Here is a 15982-nt window from a genome sequence, read left to right as displayed (position 1 = left end):
GGGTCCATGCCATCTTCTGCCTCTGGGCTTCCCTCCCTCTCAGGGTCACCCCTCTGGGCTCTGCCCAAGCCCTCTCACTGGCCCAGACCAGGAGGCAGAGACCACCAAGTCCCCTTAGGATTCTCATTCTGCTGGAGCCGAGCCAAGGTGGCGGCTTCCTTTCCCGGGCAGCACTAATGGCTTACAAAGAGGAGGGGTTTGCATGTGTTTTAGGGTCTGTTCTTTGCACTAGAAACCTGCCAAGTCACTGCCGACAACATCAGCAGAGCCTAAGAAAGAGCCTGGCAGAGGCCTGGCACTGGCAGGGCCCCAGGCGGCTGTCAGCCGTCCAGCACGGCTCACAATGGCCTGAAAAATGGGCCTTCTCCGGTCTGGAGCCCCAGGTGTCAGGAAATGCTCAGTCAAGGCTGCAGCTCCCCTGCCTTTGTTCTCAAGGTGTCCTGTTGTAGCCAAGCAGTACAGGTCCTGATGGCGTGTTTAAAAACCCACCTGGCCCTCCCTCTCACTGGCATCTGCTTCCCCCCCGCAGCAGGGGGCCTTTGGGACCCAAACACTCAAGTACAGTGATAGAGATTGAGCGCTGAAGGAGCCTCAGGAGCTACCGAGTCCAACCCCCTTATTTTTCAGCTGAAGAAACTGAGGCCTAATGTGGAAATATAATGTGATGGTACATAAATAACCAATATCAGATTGCTTTCTGGCTTGGGGAGGGAAGGGAGAGGGGCAGAAAATTTTGAAACTCAAAATCTTATAAAAACAAATGTTGAAAACTAAAAAAAAAATTCTGGGGAGAAAAGGGAGTAGCAAGTGGAAAAAGTTTTAGAAGTCCTGATATAGATGGTGGTTTCTTTTTTTTCTTTTCTTTTCTTTTTTTGGTGAGGCAATTGGTTAAGTGACTTGCCCAGGGTCACACAGCTAGTAAGTGTTAATTGTCTGAGGTTGGATTTGAACTCAGGTCCTCCTGACTTCAGGGCTGGTGCTCTATCCACTGGGCCACCTAGCTGCCCCTGGTCATTTCTTTTAAAGAGTTGACTGACTCGCCCCCCCAAAAAAATCAGCTTTATAAATAAAATTGTTTACATTTCATTGTTTTAGTAAAGAAATATATGTCAATTTTTTTCATTGCTATCCACCAAAAAAAAAAAAAAGAAACTGAGGTCCAAAGTGTTGTAAGTGACTCACCCAAGGTCACGCAGGTAGGAAGCATCACAGGTGAGCTTTCTAGAAACCAGGTCTTCTTCCTGAAGTCATGTCCACTAACTGTGCTGACTCCTCCCCAGCTTGGCTGTGTGACCCCAGGCACGTGACTTAACCTCTCTGTTCAACAGACAACTCTAGAACTACAGAATTGCTGAACTGGTGCTGATCTGCACGAAGTAGAGGCGGTTTCTTTGTTAGGAGCTCCCTGCACCCATGAGATCTCTCTCTTTTTCCCTTTCTGTGCCTCTGTCTTTCTCTGACTCACTCCCCATTCCTCTCTGTCTCTCTCTCCCCCTCCTCTCTCCCCTCCCTCATTCCTTCTCTGTCTCTGTCTCTCTCCCTCCTCCTCTCTTTTTCCCTCCCTCCCTTCTCTGTCTCTCTCCCCTCCCTCCTTCCCTCTCTGTCTCCCCCTCCTCTCTCCTTCCCTTCCTCCCTTCCTCTCTCTTCCTCTCTCCCTCCCTCCCTTCTCTTCCCTCTGCTCCCTTCCTCACTTCCCTTTGCTCCCCCCCCCCAAAGCCTCTGCCTCCCTCCCTTCGGATGAGCTCCCAGACTTTGTAAAGAGTTTCTTAATTGGTTGAGGATGCTTCCTTCATTGGAGTGATTTCCAGGGAGTGTGAGAAGAGATCATGGGGCCTGGGGGGGAGTAGCGGGGCCCCAGCCCCCACCAGCTTCCTCCTCATTCCTCCATCAGTGTAAATGTTTAGGGAAAGGATCTGTCCCCATGAGTCAGCAGAGGAAAGCTTCTGCCCATAATTCCAAGTCTAAACTCATGTCGCCAGTTTGAAGTATGAGAACTCCGCAGGGCCCTCGGCTGTGTGCGTGTGAACAGATGGTCCAGAGCCGTGGCCTCTCTGCCTCCTGTGTTCCCAAAGCTCACAAGGAGCTGGTCGGCCGCTGGGGGATCCGCTCAAGTGAGGGGACCAAGGAGCGGGTCTTTGATGTTAATGTGAAGCCTCTGCTGGCCCAGGGGCGGAAAAGTCCCTCCCAGGGACCCTGGCGTGGCAGAGAGGCTGTTTCCTTGGAACGGGTTCAGCTCAGTTTAAAGAAGCATCAAGAGAAGGGACTGGAAGTAGGAGAGTCAATGAGGACTTTTTCGAATGCCAATGAGCTCTGGGTCTCTCCCTGCAGAATTTTGTGTTTGTTTCCAAAATAAGTTTTACTGATGTCCCTTATTTTTATGTCACTAATTTCCAGAGAGAGTCCCTCTACCTCATGCAAAATGACCCAAAACAAAAGCCCATCAGTTAAACAGAACCAACCAGTGTTCATAACTGAGAGCGTATGCAACGTCCTTTAGCCACAGTCCCCCACCTCTCTAACAAAGGCGCCTCTCTGAACACAGAAGCAGCTTTAAGTCTATCCAGGGTAGAAACAAATCCAATATGTGCAATGAAATGATTAAATGAGGCAGAAGGCTGAACTTGGAATCAGGAAGACCTGAGTTCAAATCCCACTTCAAACTTTTACTAGCTGTGTAAGTCAAGTCATTAGAAGCAAGTCATTAACCTCTGATTCTCTGCTCTACAACGGAAAAATAATGGGACCAACCTCCTAGAGTTATTGTAAGGATCAAATGAGATAACATATATAAAGTGCTTTGCAAACCTTAAAGCAATACATAAATGCTGACTATTAAGTGAGAGCCAACATAGTGTAGTGGAAAGAGCACTGAACTGGGGTGACTGGCCTCATCATTTCTTTTCTCTGGGCCTCAGTTTCCTTATTTGTAAAATAAGGGGATTAGACAAAATGACCTCAGAGAACCTTTCCACCATTATATCTATATGAAGGGCTTGCAAACCTTCATGTTTTATATAAATGTCAGCCATTAGTAGTAGTAAAAATATTAATAACAAAATTAATATTAATGAACTGCCCAGGGAGTTATTATTATAAATTATTCAAGCTGAGATTTACCCATATTTCTGTCAGGATAAACTTATCTCTGGGTGATTCAGAATTTCTCTCTCTCTCTCTCTCTCTCTCTCCTGCGCCTGCCTCTTCCTCCCTTCTCTGTCTCTGTCTCTCTCTGTATGGGTCTCTATATTTCTGTCTCTGTCTCTGCCTCTCTGTCTCTCTGTCTCTCTGTCTTTCTCTCTTTCTTTTTCCCCTAGTCAAATGACGAGCGTCTGGGCACATGTTCTGCTGTAGTGATCTTCAAGAATCATAAACCCAAACCCACCGTCAACATAACCTGCACACGACTACTAGCCAAGAAGGAAAGAGAGCAAGAGGATTATGAACTATACAAGCAAATGAAGCAGCTGAAAAGACCCCCTGAGGGGATCAAAATCCCAGGTATGGGCCGGTCATCATTGAAATGTTGGCATCCTGTTGTTTCTGTAGCCTCTGATAAAAATGGAGCAGGGAAACAATCTAAAATATTTTTCTGAAGCTGTGGCTGCAGGCAGTTATAGATAGAATGGAGTCTAGTTAGTTATAGAAGGGGAATGAAGTCCTGAGTACCTGATTATTTGTACTAGACTTAAAAATTACATGTTCTTGCCTGGTTATTCACCCGTGACAAGGTGACCACTGTTGTCTTTCATGAGAAGGCCACCTGTGTAGAGAGGGTTGGAAAAAGATATAATTGATTATCATCACCTCCAATATGTCTGAAAGAAATATCCTCTTTAATTTGTTCTACTTGACATTCAGAAACTGCTAATGGCAAGTTTCAATCTGAATCACTCCCCAAGGAATCAAATGATTGTGATCTAGCTACAGGGCTGACATTCCTATCTGAATTATAGTGATATTACTATATAAATTATTTAGTTCTATGAAATATAATATAATAATTAAACATAATACTTAAGGGAATAGCTAAATGAAATACAGGGTGAAACAGAGAGTAAAACTAGAATAGTGGGGGAAGCTCAATATGCTCCTTTCAGACCTAGACAAATCTAACAAGAAAGGAAGGAAGAAATAAAGAAAGAAGGAAAGAAAAAGAACTTAAAGGCCTAAATAGAATTTTAGAAAATCAAGGTATGGTGGGTTTCTGATTGTTGCTGCATAGTAATAGAAAGGAGTGTGTGTGTGTGTGTGTGTGTGTGTGTGTGTGTGTGTGTATTCTAAGCTATGTGTGGGTGGCATCTTTATAAAAACTGACCATATATTAAACCATAAAAACTTTAAAAAACAAATGCAAAGAAGCAGAAATACTAAATATAGCTTTTACTGACCACAGTGCAATAAAAATTATATTAAATTAGAGACCACTGAAGAAAGAACTAAAAATTAATTGGAGACTACATAACTTAATCCTAAAGAATTGGTGAGTCAAAGAAGAAACCCTAGAAGCAACAGATAATTCCATTCTCATAACAATGAGATAACTTATTAAGATTCTGGGGATGCAGTCAAAGCAGTCCTTAGGGGAAAATTTATATTTCTAAGCACTTTTATCAACAAGAGAGAGGAAGAACAAATCAAGGAATTGGATATTCAAGTTTTAAAAAAAACTAGAAAATCAACAAATTGAATTACAATTGAAGAAGGTTGGTAGTAGATAAAGTGAATTTGAGACCCAGAGCTGTCCCTGGAATATAGCAAGTTCAAATCACATGGATTCCATTGATAATTTCATTCATGCTATGTACTCTTATCTTAATACAGCAACCCTAATCATTTTGTGTGTTGACATCAATAACAACAAACCTTTATATGCCACTTAGACGTTTATAAAGTTCATTCTATACATTATCTCATGTGAACCTCATACCAACCCTGAGAAGTGGGGTATTTTACAGATGTGAAAAACTGGTTCAGCCAATCAATGTCAGAAACAGGATTGGAGCTCAAGTCTTCATGATTCTGGGCCCAGCACTGTGCTGTCAAAACTTAAAAGCCTCCAACAATTTTTTTTTTTGGGGGGGGAGAATCTCTTTCATAGGATTTAGAATTGATTCTGCTCCCCACTGGAATTTTCCCTTTTTAGTGCATGAGTGAACAAATACTAAACTTTTTCTGTTGGTAGCTGTGAACCTCAGTTTTGACATTTAGAAAACGAGAGAAATAATACTTATACTACCTGTCTTCATTAACCATGAAGTGCTATATAAATTTAACTTTTTATAGCTCAGACTGCCACTGTCCCATGTATAAAGCATTGAACCCTAGCTTTGTGTTGAATTAGCTAAAGTTCTGTCTGCCTGCTTAATTTGGGGCTAATCCTATGGGGCATGAAGAGCACTGAGAAGCAATGTGATACACTGACCTTGGAGCCCAGGTTCACAGCCTATCTCTGTCATGGACTAGCTACGTGACTCTGGACCAGACCCTTCCTCTCTCAGTGCCCCACCCTATCCTTTAAGACTATGGGCTGCAAAAAAAAGGCGGGGGGGGGGGGCAGCCATGTGGCACAGTGGCTAGAACACCGGCCCTGGGATTCAGAAGGACCTGAGTTCAAATCCGGCCTCAAACATTTAACACTTACTAGCTGTGTGACCCTGGGCAAGTCACTTAACCCCAACTGCCTCACCAAAAAAAAAAAAAGACTATGGGCTGCAGAGGAAATACCAACCCAAACTGGTAGAGGTTGCCTTACCTGGCAACTCCTTATGTCCCTGAAGCCACAGGTCGAGTCTCTATCCCCAGCAATGAGCAGTGCTCCCCAGAAGGCCCTTAGCCATCAGGCCATATTCCCATGGATCACTTTGCCTTCTACAGGGTCACAGTTCTAGCTGACAGATTTTAAGATCATAAGAACAGTGTGAGATGAAATAAGATAAGTAGAAACAAATATAGATAAGGCAGCTAAGTACTGAACTTGGAGTCAGAAAGACTGTTGTTTAAATTCAGTCTCAGGGACTTACCATCTGTATGACCCTGAACAAGTCATTTAACCTCTGCCTCAGTTTGCTCATCTGTGAAAGTGGGATCATAATAATGCCTAACTCCCAGGGTTGTTGTGAGGATTAAGTGAGATTTTATATAACTACATATCTATATCTATTTATTATGTAGCACAGTGCCTAGCACATAGTAGGTGCTTAATAAATGCATGTTAAATCTAGGGGCAGCTAGGTGGTGCAGTGGATAGAGCACCTGCTCTGGAGTCAGGAGTACCTGAGTTCAAATCTGACCTCAGGACATTTGACACTTACTAGCTGTGTGACCCTGGGCAAGTCACTTAATCCCAATTGCCTCACTAAAAAAAAAAAAATCTAAATCTAGGGGGCAACTAGGTGGCACAGTGGATAAAGCACCAGCCCTGGATTCAGGAGGACCTGAGTTCAGGTCCAACCGCAGACACTTAACACTTAATAACAGTGTGACCCTGGGCAACTCACTTAACCTTCATTGCCCCACCCCACCCCCAAAAAATCTAAATCTAAACTGGCTAAAGATTTGCAAGTGCCCATAATGGGACATCAATGGAGAAACTAATGAAAATGGATTTTTGAAGGTTTTTCTCCTTCTTCATTAATGTGTTTATGTCTCAATGTTCCAGCCAGTGTCTTTTGCTCTATCTAATGTTCTTTGAGTTTAGCTCTCCAGCTGTTCAGGCATCACAGCAACAAGGAATGATGAATCCATTTTTGAAATGCTGATTAATACCTTTGTGAGAAATAACTGAGCATCTGGACCCATTTTCTATGGGAACATCTGCAGAAGCAGCCACAGTTCCCTATTTATCCCTGCAGCTAACATGCTGGGAGTGGGGAGGTGGGAAATAACCTGAGAGATTTAGACAATTAAGAGGCAGAAGGCATGAAAAAGCATTGACTAGCCTCAAACTGGCTCAGCAGCTCCGTTTAGGCATTAGGGGATACTTTTTGACAGGGAAGCCTAAGAATCCAAAAAATTTGGAGGCACACCTGCTAATGGAGAATAGTAAGGAAAAAACTGTTGACCGTGACATTTATGCCTTCTCATCCATTTTTCTTCCCCAAATCATAAATTTCACTATTTTTCCAATATCCCCATAAAGATGCAAAGTCCAAAACTGGCCAACAAAGGACGGGAGTCATGCCAAAGACAAGTTTACTAAGGGAGCTTGGTTTGCTAAGGAATGATTCCTTTAGCATTCGTCATTTTATTCTGTATTACCATGCACAAATGGGGTTTGCTGACTTCTTAACTCAGTACTGCAAATAGACTGCACGTGGAGAGACCCAGCTGGCCACGCTTCTTTCATCTTACAGCCCAGAGCCAAACACTGTGACTCAATCACAGCAGACACCCAGAGCATCCTGAGAGACAGGGGAGGGACATCGGGCAAATGAGAGTGTGAGGCAAGGCGGGGCCCAAGAAACGAGACACCTCGGAAGCAGCCCTTTGAATGGTGAATATGAGGATGGCTACATTTTTATAGTGTTTTAAAACTTGAAAAATCCATTACATCTGGTATCTCACTGAATGATAGTATTGACAGTTGTCATTTATAAAGTGCCCTACCTATATTATCTCATTGGTCCTCAAACCTGGAGGCAAGTACCATAGTTATTGTAACCTTCAATTTGTGGCTGAGGGAAGTGATGTGGAAAGAGATGAAGTGATTAGCCAAGTACACAACTAATAAGTGTCAGAGTGGGCTTCCAACCCAAACCAGACCCCGTTACCCTCCAGCATAAAGTATTGCCTCTCTGTACATGAAAGACAATGTGTATTTCTTTTGAACCACCAGGGGGTGCTGCTGACCACTTGCTTGATCCTGTTCAGCCATGAGGATAAGTCCTTGGCAATCGGAAAGCCAACAGTTATGTTCTCCACCAGAAGGCACGAGGGGGAAATGACATAATAATGTTCAGAGAGCTAGCTACCTCTGCCCCTTAGCTTAGCTGCTTTAGTGGGTGGCAGGATTCATCTCCTTATTCTGGGAGTGTGGTCTTGGTGAGTTTATCTCATTAGATTCTTGGCTCAGCACCCACCCACTGGAAGAATTTCCGTGGCATGATAACATACATTGTACAAGCACATGTAACATACATTATACAAGCACAGCTTAACAGCTTGGTTTCTTCTCACAAAGAAAGAAGCAAAAAGGACAGAAGCAAATCTAGAGTATGTCCCAAAAGTCTTAGGGCAGTTTAAAGCTTCACATTAAGGCTTTTGAGACACCCTGTAGTAGAACCCATGACGGGGACATGCTCCCCCTACTAAGACAACCCTAAGAAAAACAAGACCTGGACACTTGACCTCCAGCCTCCCACTCTCATCCCTCCAGAGAGTGAAGCATGAGCCACTTGTTTTGAGGGTCTTACCCAGCCCATCACTCGGAGTCCCTACCAGGTGCCAACAATGCTGCCTCTCCACTCTTGGGCCTCTTGCACACTAGAGAGTGCAGTAGTTGGGAATTTCCGTGGGTGAGGAAGTTTCATCCAGGAGCAAGGAGGAATCATAAATAGGTGACCCAGGCACTATTACTCATGTTCCCCTCTCTCTGACTCTTACCTGACTCCGACCAATCTCTCTTCCCCTGTTCGTTGGCTCTTTTCCTTTTACAAGCTTTGTAGGTAAGGTTCCCTTTGGAATTTTATGGACGGGAACAACCCAGGATCCAGGACTTATTCCCTCCTCTTTCTCTACCCCGAGGGGTGACAAAATAAGGAGGGAGACATGTCTTCCTTTCTGAAGGTCAATTCCCGATATCATTGTTCTTCTGCTTCTGCAATATGTAGCATGAATATGCAATATTCACTGTGTGTTTTATAATGGACTTCCTCAGAATAGCAAGAAGCAGGGAAGAGTACCAGAGAGACGAAAGAGGAAAATGTCACATGCCTAGCTCCAGTTGCTGCCCCAAAAGCCACGTGGGTGGCTTTCACAGCCCTGGTCCTCAATACTGTGGTTGAAACTTCTATCCAATAACTAACACATCTGTGCTGACGTCTTTCTTCTCAGGCAATGATGGCTACATTGACCCATCTCTTCAGCCCATGTGGGACTTAGCCATGGTTGGCAGCTCTTACGTGATGTGGGAGAAGACATCACTGTCGTTATACTACTATACGATGCAGCTTACTGGGGTGAAGCAATGGGTAAGCAATACAGAAAAAACCATCTGCCTTCAAGGGGTCCTTCCTGCTGCCCCGATGAAGGAAGGAGTCAGACCCAGAATGCATGCTGGCCCGACTGACAGCCCATGGACCAACTTTCTGTGTTAGGGGGTTTCCAGAATCTAGATAAAGACTTTAGATAGCATGGCCAAGAATATAGTTTCCTTTCAGGACACACCCTACTAAGTTAGAGATAAACTCATTTTTTCAACTGTGGGCATAATTTGTTTGAAAATCTTTTCTGAGGGCACACGCTTATGATCAGCCATAGCCCTTTGTCCACAGCCCCAGTACAAGAAGAGAGACTTCCCTTCTTGTACCTCAGACGCTTACTAGCCGAGTGACCCCAAGAGCCACTGACCCTCTCTGGGACTCAGTTTCTTCATCTATAAAATGACAGGATTGGGTTAGATGATCTCCATGGTGTCTCTTGGTTCTAAATTTGCAACCCTATTCTCCTATGTCAGATGGATGGTCCAAGTCCATCAGAGTCTAGAAAGGTTAAAAATATACCCATCCATCAAGGCCTCCAGCAAGTCAGGCAGATTCTGTTTGGAATAACATAGACCGGATGGCTTGCAATCTGCTCCAGTGGAGGGAGTCTTCACATTCATGAAGTCATAGATCTATAACAACTCATTCATCCATGACATTTGGTTCAGCTCAATTCAGTCAATGTTTATTAAGTACACACTGTGTGAGCTGAGGGAATTAGTCTTCATCTCTGTTCACTTTTCCTAAACTCTACTAGGCTAGAAATATAAAATGGTGCCCAACTGAATCCTCCTCAGGCTTCACAGCTTAGCTTCAAGCAAGATACAATTGAAAGAGCCCTGGCTCTGGATTTGGGTGACCTGGGTTCAAATCCCACTTCTCACAGTGTAGACTGTGGGACCTCAAGCAGGTCAAGACCCAACTCTGGGCCTGAGGTTCCTTCTTTGCAAAATGCAGGAGAAGTCACTTCTGGCTCTAGAGCTGGGACCCTGTGGCCCTTGGTGCCTTCACTGTAATAGTGACTAGTGAAATCATCAACATGGCTACTGGTTGGCATCGGAAATTCAAGCAAAGATCTAGGGGGATTAATACCTATAGATCGGGACAGCTAGGTGGCACAGTGGATAAAGCACTGGCCTTGGATTCCGGAGGACCTGAATTCAAATCCAGCCTCAGACGCTTGACACTATCTGTGTGACCTTGGGCAAGTCACTTAACCCTCATTGCCCCACAAAAATAAATAAATAAATAAATAATGCCTATAGATCACGTGGGAAACAGGCAACCCAATTTAGAATTAGTCTTATATGATCTGGAACAATCTGTTGGCACCTCATGATAATTACTTCAGGACATAAATAAGCAGCAGAGGACTTTGATAGTCAGATAGACCTGGTTTTCATCTATGTAGTACTCCCTCCACTGGTGAAGATTACACCCCATCCCCATTTTCTTATCCCGTGTGACTCTTGACCATATTTTGCCATGAAGTCTCCACAGAGAATCCACCCCCTGCACTGTCTCTGGTTGTCTTACTGTTGGCCTATCTATCATCCCTTGCCCTCCCACTCTTTTTCTGGATGATTTGAAAATTGGAAATAGGGACTGAGGAAACCCAGTCCACACCGGAGGGAGGTCACCTGGGATGGGAAACAGTGGGCTATGCCCCTAGTAAAAAAATAAATAAATAAACAAACTCTTTTGGGCTGAACCTGTGATTTCATTGGGATGGGGAACTCTTCAATTCCTTGAGCATTTATTTATTTCCTCCCTCTATCAAAGCAGATCCTCACCTTCTTGGCACTTCAGTAGTCAGTAAATATCTACTGTGCAGGCCAGGCCCAGCGGGGTACAAAGCTTAGTCTTAGAATATGACCTGGGGCACCAAGAGGTCAAGTGACTAGCCCAACTGGGGGACTGTAATGGGGCACTTATCGGAGCCCCAGATTTTAAAGTGCTTGTAATTAGAGATAATGGGGACCTGCTGATTTGGTGAAAGCCTTGAGCTCCCTTTTAAAAAGTCACTTAGAATAATAACATTCAGATTCTTGGATCTTGTGACCATGGGTGGGGCGGGGAGATGTTTTCTGACCTTTCACCCAAAACACAAGGCCCAAAGCAGTAGAGCAGACCTGCTTAGAGCAGGTGTGGCCAGAGATAAAGGACTAGTATAGCCCAGAGTGGGCCAGGAAGCCAATGGTGGCAGGTGCATGTCTTTCCGAGGGGTAACTGGGGTTCAGAACTGGCTCCATCCCAACCAGTGAGATGGAGGCCTCAACCTCACCTCCAGGGCACCATGGCCCCCAATGACTTTTTATTTAATTAGAATTTTTTTTTTGTGGGGCAATAGGGGTTAAGTGACTTGCCCAGGGTCATACAGCTAGGAAGTGTCAAGTGTCTGAGGCTGGATTTGAACTCAGGTTCTCCTGAATCCAGAGCCGGGGCTCTATCCACTGTGCCACCTAGCTGCCGCTCCCAATGACTTTTTTGTTGTTGTTGTTTTTTGTTTTTTGGTGAGGCAATGGGGGTTAAGTGACTTGCCCAGGGTCACACAGCTAGTAAGTGTATAAAGTGTCTGAGGCCAGATTTGAACTCAGGTCATCCCGAATCCAGGGCTGGGGCTCTATCCACTGCGCCACCTAGCTGCCCCTCTCAATGACTTTTTGATGCAGTGGTCATAGGAATGATAGGCCCATCAACTCAGAAACAAAGGAAGCTCCAGATACAGCAAGAACACTGATGGACATGGATTTAAATGAAATCATAAGCCACAGATGAGCAAATGGTACCATGACTCCTTTGGGCTTCCTGGCCGTCACATCGCTCTCAGCCCACTGGGGACTTGGGGAACAGCTGGGGAAAGTCAAGAGAATTAGGGCATCATTTGCAATTATCTGAGCACCTGTCCAGGAGCCCTGGACTTCTTATTCAAGTCAAAGAGTGTGACGTAGAGGGCACCGTAGAAATTAAGGCTTGCCCAGGGAGCCTTCCAAAGCCAGGCAGAATCATCTGGGACTGAGAAATATGAGGCTATTCTAAAGGCCCAGAGAGATTCTGGCATCTGCCCTTCCCTAATGAGTGAGTTCTAGCCGAGGGGTGAGAGTGCGGGAGATAGACAACAGATAAGCGTTCTTTCCCCCAAGCCTGGGATCCTAGCAGGAAAGATTTGTCCTTGGAAATCTACTGAGAGGCCTTCATTGGGGAAGGCCTTAGCCCAAACTCTGAGAATGCTGGAAATCACCACGCCTTAAAAAATGAGAAACTGCCCTAATTTGTTTGATGTGTCTTAAGTAAAATAGTTCATATGGGGGGGAGGGGGGGTGCAGATTCCCATCATCAACTTCAGCACAAGCCCTGTCTCCACCACCATGTTTTAGTCCAAGGCAGCTATTCTGAAGGACAGAATTAGGAAAAATTGTCCTGGGAATATCATCCAAGATTTAAAAATAAAACAGATTTTTTAATTACTGAAGAAAGAAAAGATGACATAGACCAGTCAGGTCTAGGAGATGAGTTGGACGGACAGAAGCATCGGGACCTGGGCAGAGCAGTCTCCTTTCAGACCCGAATGGACAAAAGTGAATCTCGTCACCCCAGAAGAATCGGTGCCAGACGGTGACTGGAAATCAGGGAAGCATTTTCTGAAGCAAGGGGAGGGGGATTTTCTCTTCTGAGTTCTCTGGCCCTCCTCGGGAGCCAGCGTTTCAGCCAGCATTTCCCTGGCCAGCTGGTTCCAGAGCAGAGTTACTGGCCGACTCCATTTAAACCAATCTCTTGGAGGGGGAGCTGTCGAGAGGGAAAGAAGCCACCCATGAGGGGTGGTCAACTCCTGACTGTGGATTATCCACTCCTGAATGCTCTTCTTGACCGTATCCCACAATGCCGGCACCTCATGACTTTAGGGCGATGGATTTAGAACTGGAAAAGACCACAGAGATGATGTAGCCCAACCCCCTCATCTTACAGATGGGGAAACGGGCCCAGCGAGGTTCAGTAACTTGGCCCAAGGTCACACGTGGAGTAAGAAGAGTTGTCATTCGGGTCCAGGTTCTGTGAATCCTAATGCAGGGCTTTCCTGCTATATTATGGTACCTCCTAAGAAGAGGGGTGAAAGGAGGGACCTGAGCAACTATCTAAGCTGACCCCATAGAGCTACCCAACAGGCGGTCATCAACCTTACTTGAACACTTTGCCTGGAGGTCTGTTGGCTCCTCTCCTCAGTGGAGGCCATCGAGCAGAGGCTAAATGACCATTTCTTGGGCACATTAATGGGGGGGGGGATTTTTTTTATATTGGTTGGACTAGATGGTTGCTGAGGTCCCTTAAACCCGGAAATTTTGTGTTTCTGTAGCTTCCAATAAGGGCGAACCCATGAACCCATTCCTTACCAATGCAGCGCGTTCTACTTTTGGATAACATTGGATGATAATTATTAGGAAAGTTTTAGCTGGGCGGCTTGGTAGGTAGAGCAGTAGATAGATTGCTGGACCTGGAGTCCAGAAGACGAGTTCAAATCCTTCAGACCATGATTAGCTGTGTGATCCTAGGCAAGTCACTTAACCTCTGCCTCAGTTTCCTCCTCTGTAAAATGAAGATATTAATAGCACGTACTACCCAGGATTGCTGTGAGGACAAAATGAGATCACATTTGCAAAGTGTTTTGTAAACCTTAAAGCACTATATAAATGCTAACAATTATTACTATCGTTTTAATTATTATTAATTTGCTTCTTCGTATCCATCCTTCCGAGTTCTGTCTTTTGGAGCCAGAGGAACTCTAATGTTCCTTGCACCAGGAGACAACCTTTCACACACCTAAAATCATTCATCATCATCACACTCCCACTGCCCTCCTCTGAATCTTAGGAACAAGATCACATCACAAGTTGATAACCAAGCAGAAACAGAAACCTTCTTCTTCCACATCCCATTCTAGAACATCATCTCCAAGGAAATGAAGCAAGAGAAACATCTGGGGAAGAAAAGGAATGCTGAGTTTCTCTACCATGGGTCAGGCCGTAAGCATTTATTAAGCACCTACTATGTGCCTGACATTAGGCTAAGCACTAAGAAAGGCAAAAACCCCTCCTGCCCTCAAGGAGTTCACAGTCTAAGCTAACAGGAGGACAGCATACCAACAGCTATGTATACACAAGACATAGATGGTGTAAACTGGAGTTACTGATCAATTGAATTGAATTCTTCTGTAGCCCAGCCCTTAGAGCAGTGCTTGTTGACTTGATTTGGTGTGATCCCAACTCAAACTGTTTCTCACACTTGTTCATTCTTCTTCCCTTTTTGCCAGGTAACAAGTGGTGATTTTATCAATTTCAGCTACACCATCCTACTCCACGAATTCTCCACCCAGGTGAGAGATCTGGCCGGCCTTCGGCAAATAAACATGGCCCTTTTGTAGGCCGCTGCCCATTCAGTAATGGTACTTTCCACCCTTTTTTTCTATAGGAGATCATTCCCTGCCAGATTCATCTGCTCTGGTATCCTGGCAAACCCCTCAAAATACGGTATCATTGTCAAGACCTGGGGACACAAGAGGAAGTTTCTGGGAACGGCGAAGGCTCGGCAGAGACCTCCACAGAGATCCTTAGTAACTTCTGAAAGACGGAATGCCTCCTTTTGACACTTATACCAAATCAAAATGACTATACTCAATGGCTTCAGCTGCTACCCTGGACCATAGCTGACTAGAATCAACTTCAGGGATTCTGGAGATGTAGGCAATACAGTGATTAAATAGTCAATATTCAGAAAAGCCCACAGTATTTTTTTTAAATTAATGCCTAGGAGCATGTGCCTGATTCCAGTAACTCATGAGTGCACTTAACTCCACTCAGAGCTATTCGGGGGCTAACGGAATATCAGGACTGACTAAGCCCTAAAATACTACATATAAACCAAGAATGAATTAAGAGCTTTGAAGAGTATGCTCTTCAGACTGAATTTTCTCTTCTCAAAAGCTTGTACCTAATATTACTTTTTAAACTATAGCTGATTCTCTCACACCACTCAAATCTCAGAGTGTCCATGCTAGTAAGGAAATAAAGATAATATATTTCAGTAAAAGCAAACTGAAAGGGAAATATGAAACTTACTTAAGACAAAGTTTATGATTTTTAAGGTTTCTGGAAGAATGATTTCTTCTTTAGCCTGAGAACTCACAATGAAATAAATATGCTTACATTTCTGAATAAGCCAGTCGACTTTGTCATCATTTGCCTCGCCTGCCCAGGTTTGCTTGGGATGCAGAGTGAACTTAAAGCTGATATCCTACAGCACAGATTGACAAACAAAGTCTAGGGGAAGATCTTAAGAGTGGATATTTAGAGCTGAAGGAGACTAAAGAGGCTACCTTGTCCAACTTTCTCTTTTAACAGATGAGGTAACTGAGGCCAGAAAAGGTTGGTGTCTTGTCCAGGTTCACAAATGGAGCAAGCACCTAAGATGGGATTTGAACCCAGGACTTTAGGATTTGCTAGCCAGTCATCTTTTCACTATACCTTGCTTCCTTCTATTTTTCACTTACATAAAGACCTTTGCACCCTGGGTTCTGCCCTCAGCATGAGTAATTTAATAGCCAGCAAGAGAGCACATAATGGAAGCTATAATTGAATTCAATGGAGTGCTTCCCTGGGGCAGGACCAAAATGGCTGTGGGAAGAGGGGGAAAAAAAAGAGGGACTGAAAAGAAATGTTCCCATTATCTTCTGGTACCCAGAATTGGTATCATGCCATGGAAGGTCAGTGTCAATGTCAGAAGTATTGAGC

General features: G+C 44.5%; 1 protein-coding gene across 1 annotated transcript in view; it reads left to right on the top strand.

The window, feature by feature from the left end:
• Positions 1–15426, top strand: part of RARRES1 (retinoic acid receptor responder 1) — a 37946-nt gene extending 22520 nt beyond the window's left edge. Inside the window, exons 3-6 of the mRNA XM_043990633.1 lie at positions 3315–3498; positions 9052–9188; positions 14506–14568; positions 14664–15426. Of these exons, the coding sequence (XP_043846568.1) occupies positions 3315–3498; positions 9052–9188; positions 14506–14568; positions 14664–14816 (537 nt within the window). The 3' untranslated portion in view covers positions 14817–15426. The remainder of the gene's footprint in view (positions 1–3314; positions 3499–9051; positions 9189–14505; positions 14569–14663) is intronic.
• The last annotated feature ends 556 nt before the right edge of the window (positions 15427–15982 follow it).

The sequence above is a fragment of the Dromiciops gliroides genome, chromosome 3 (genome assembly GCF_019393635.1).
Source record: "Dromiciops gliroides isolate mDroGli1 chromosome 3, mDroGli1.pri, whole genome shotgun sequence".
In the NCBI taxonomy this organism is placed as follows: Eukaryota; Metazoa; Chordata; class Mammalia; order Microbiotheria; family Microbiotheriidae; genus Dromiciops; species Dromiciops gliroides.
This window is presented reverse-complemented; position numbering and strand designations above follow the sequence as displayed.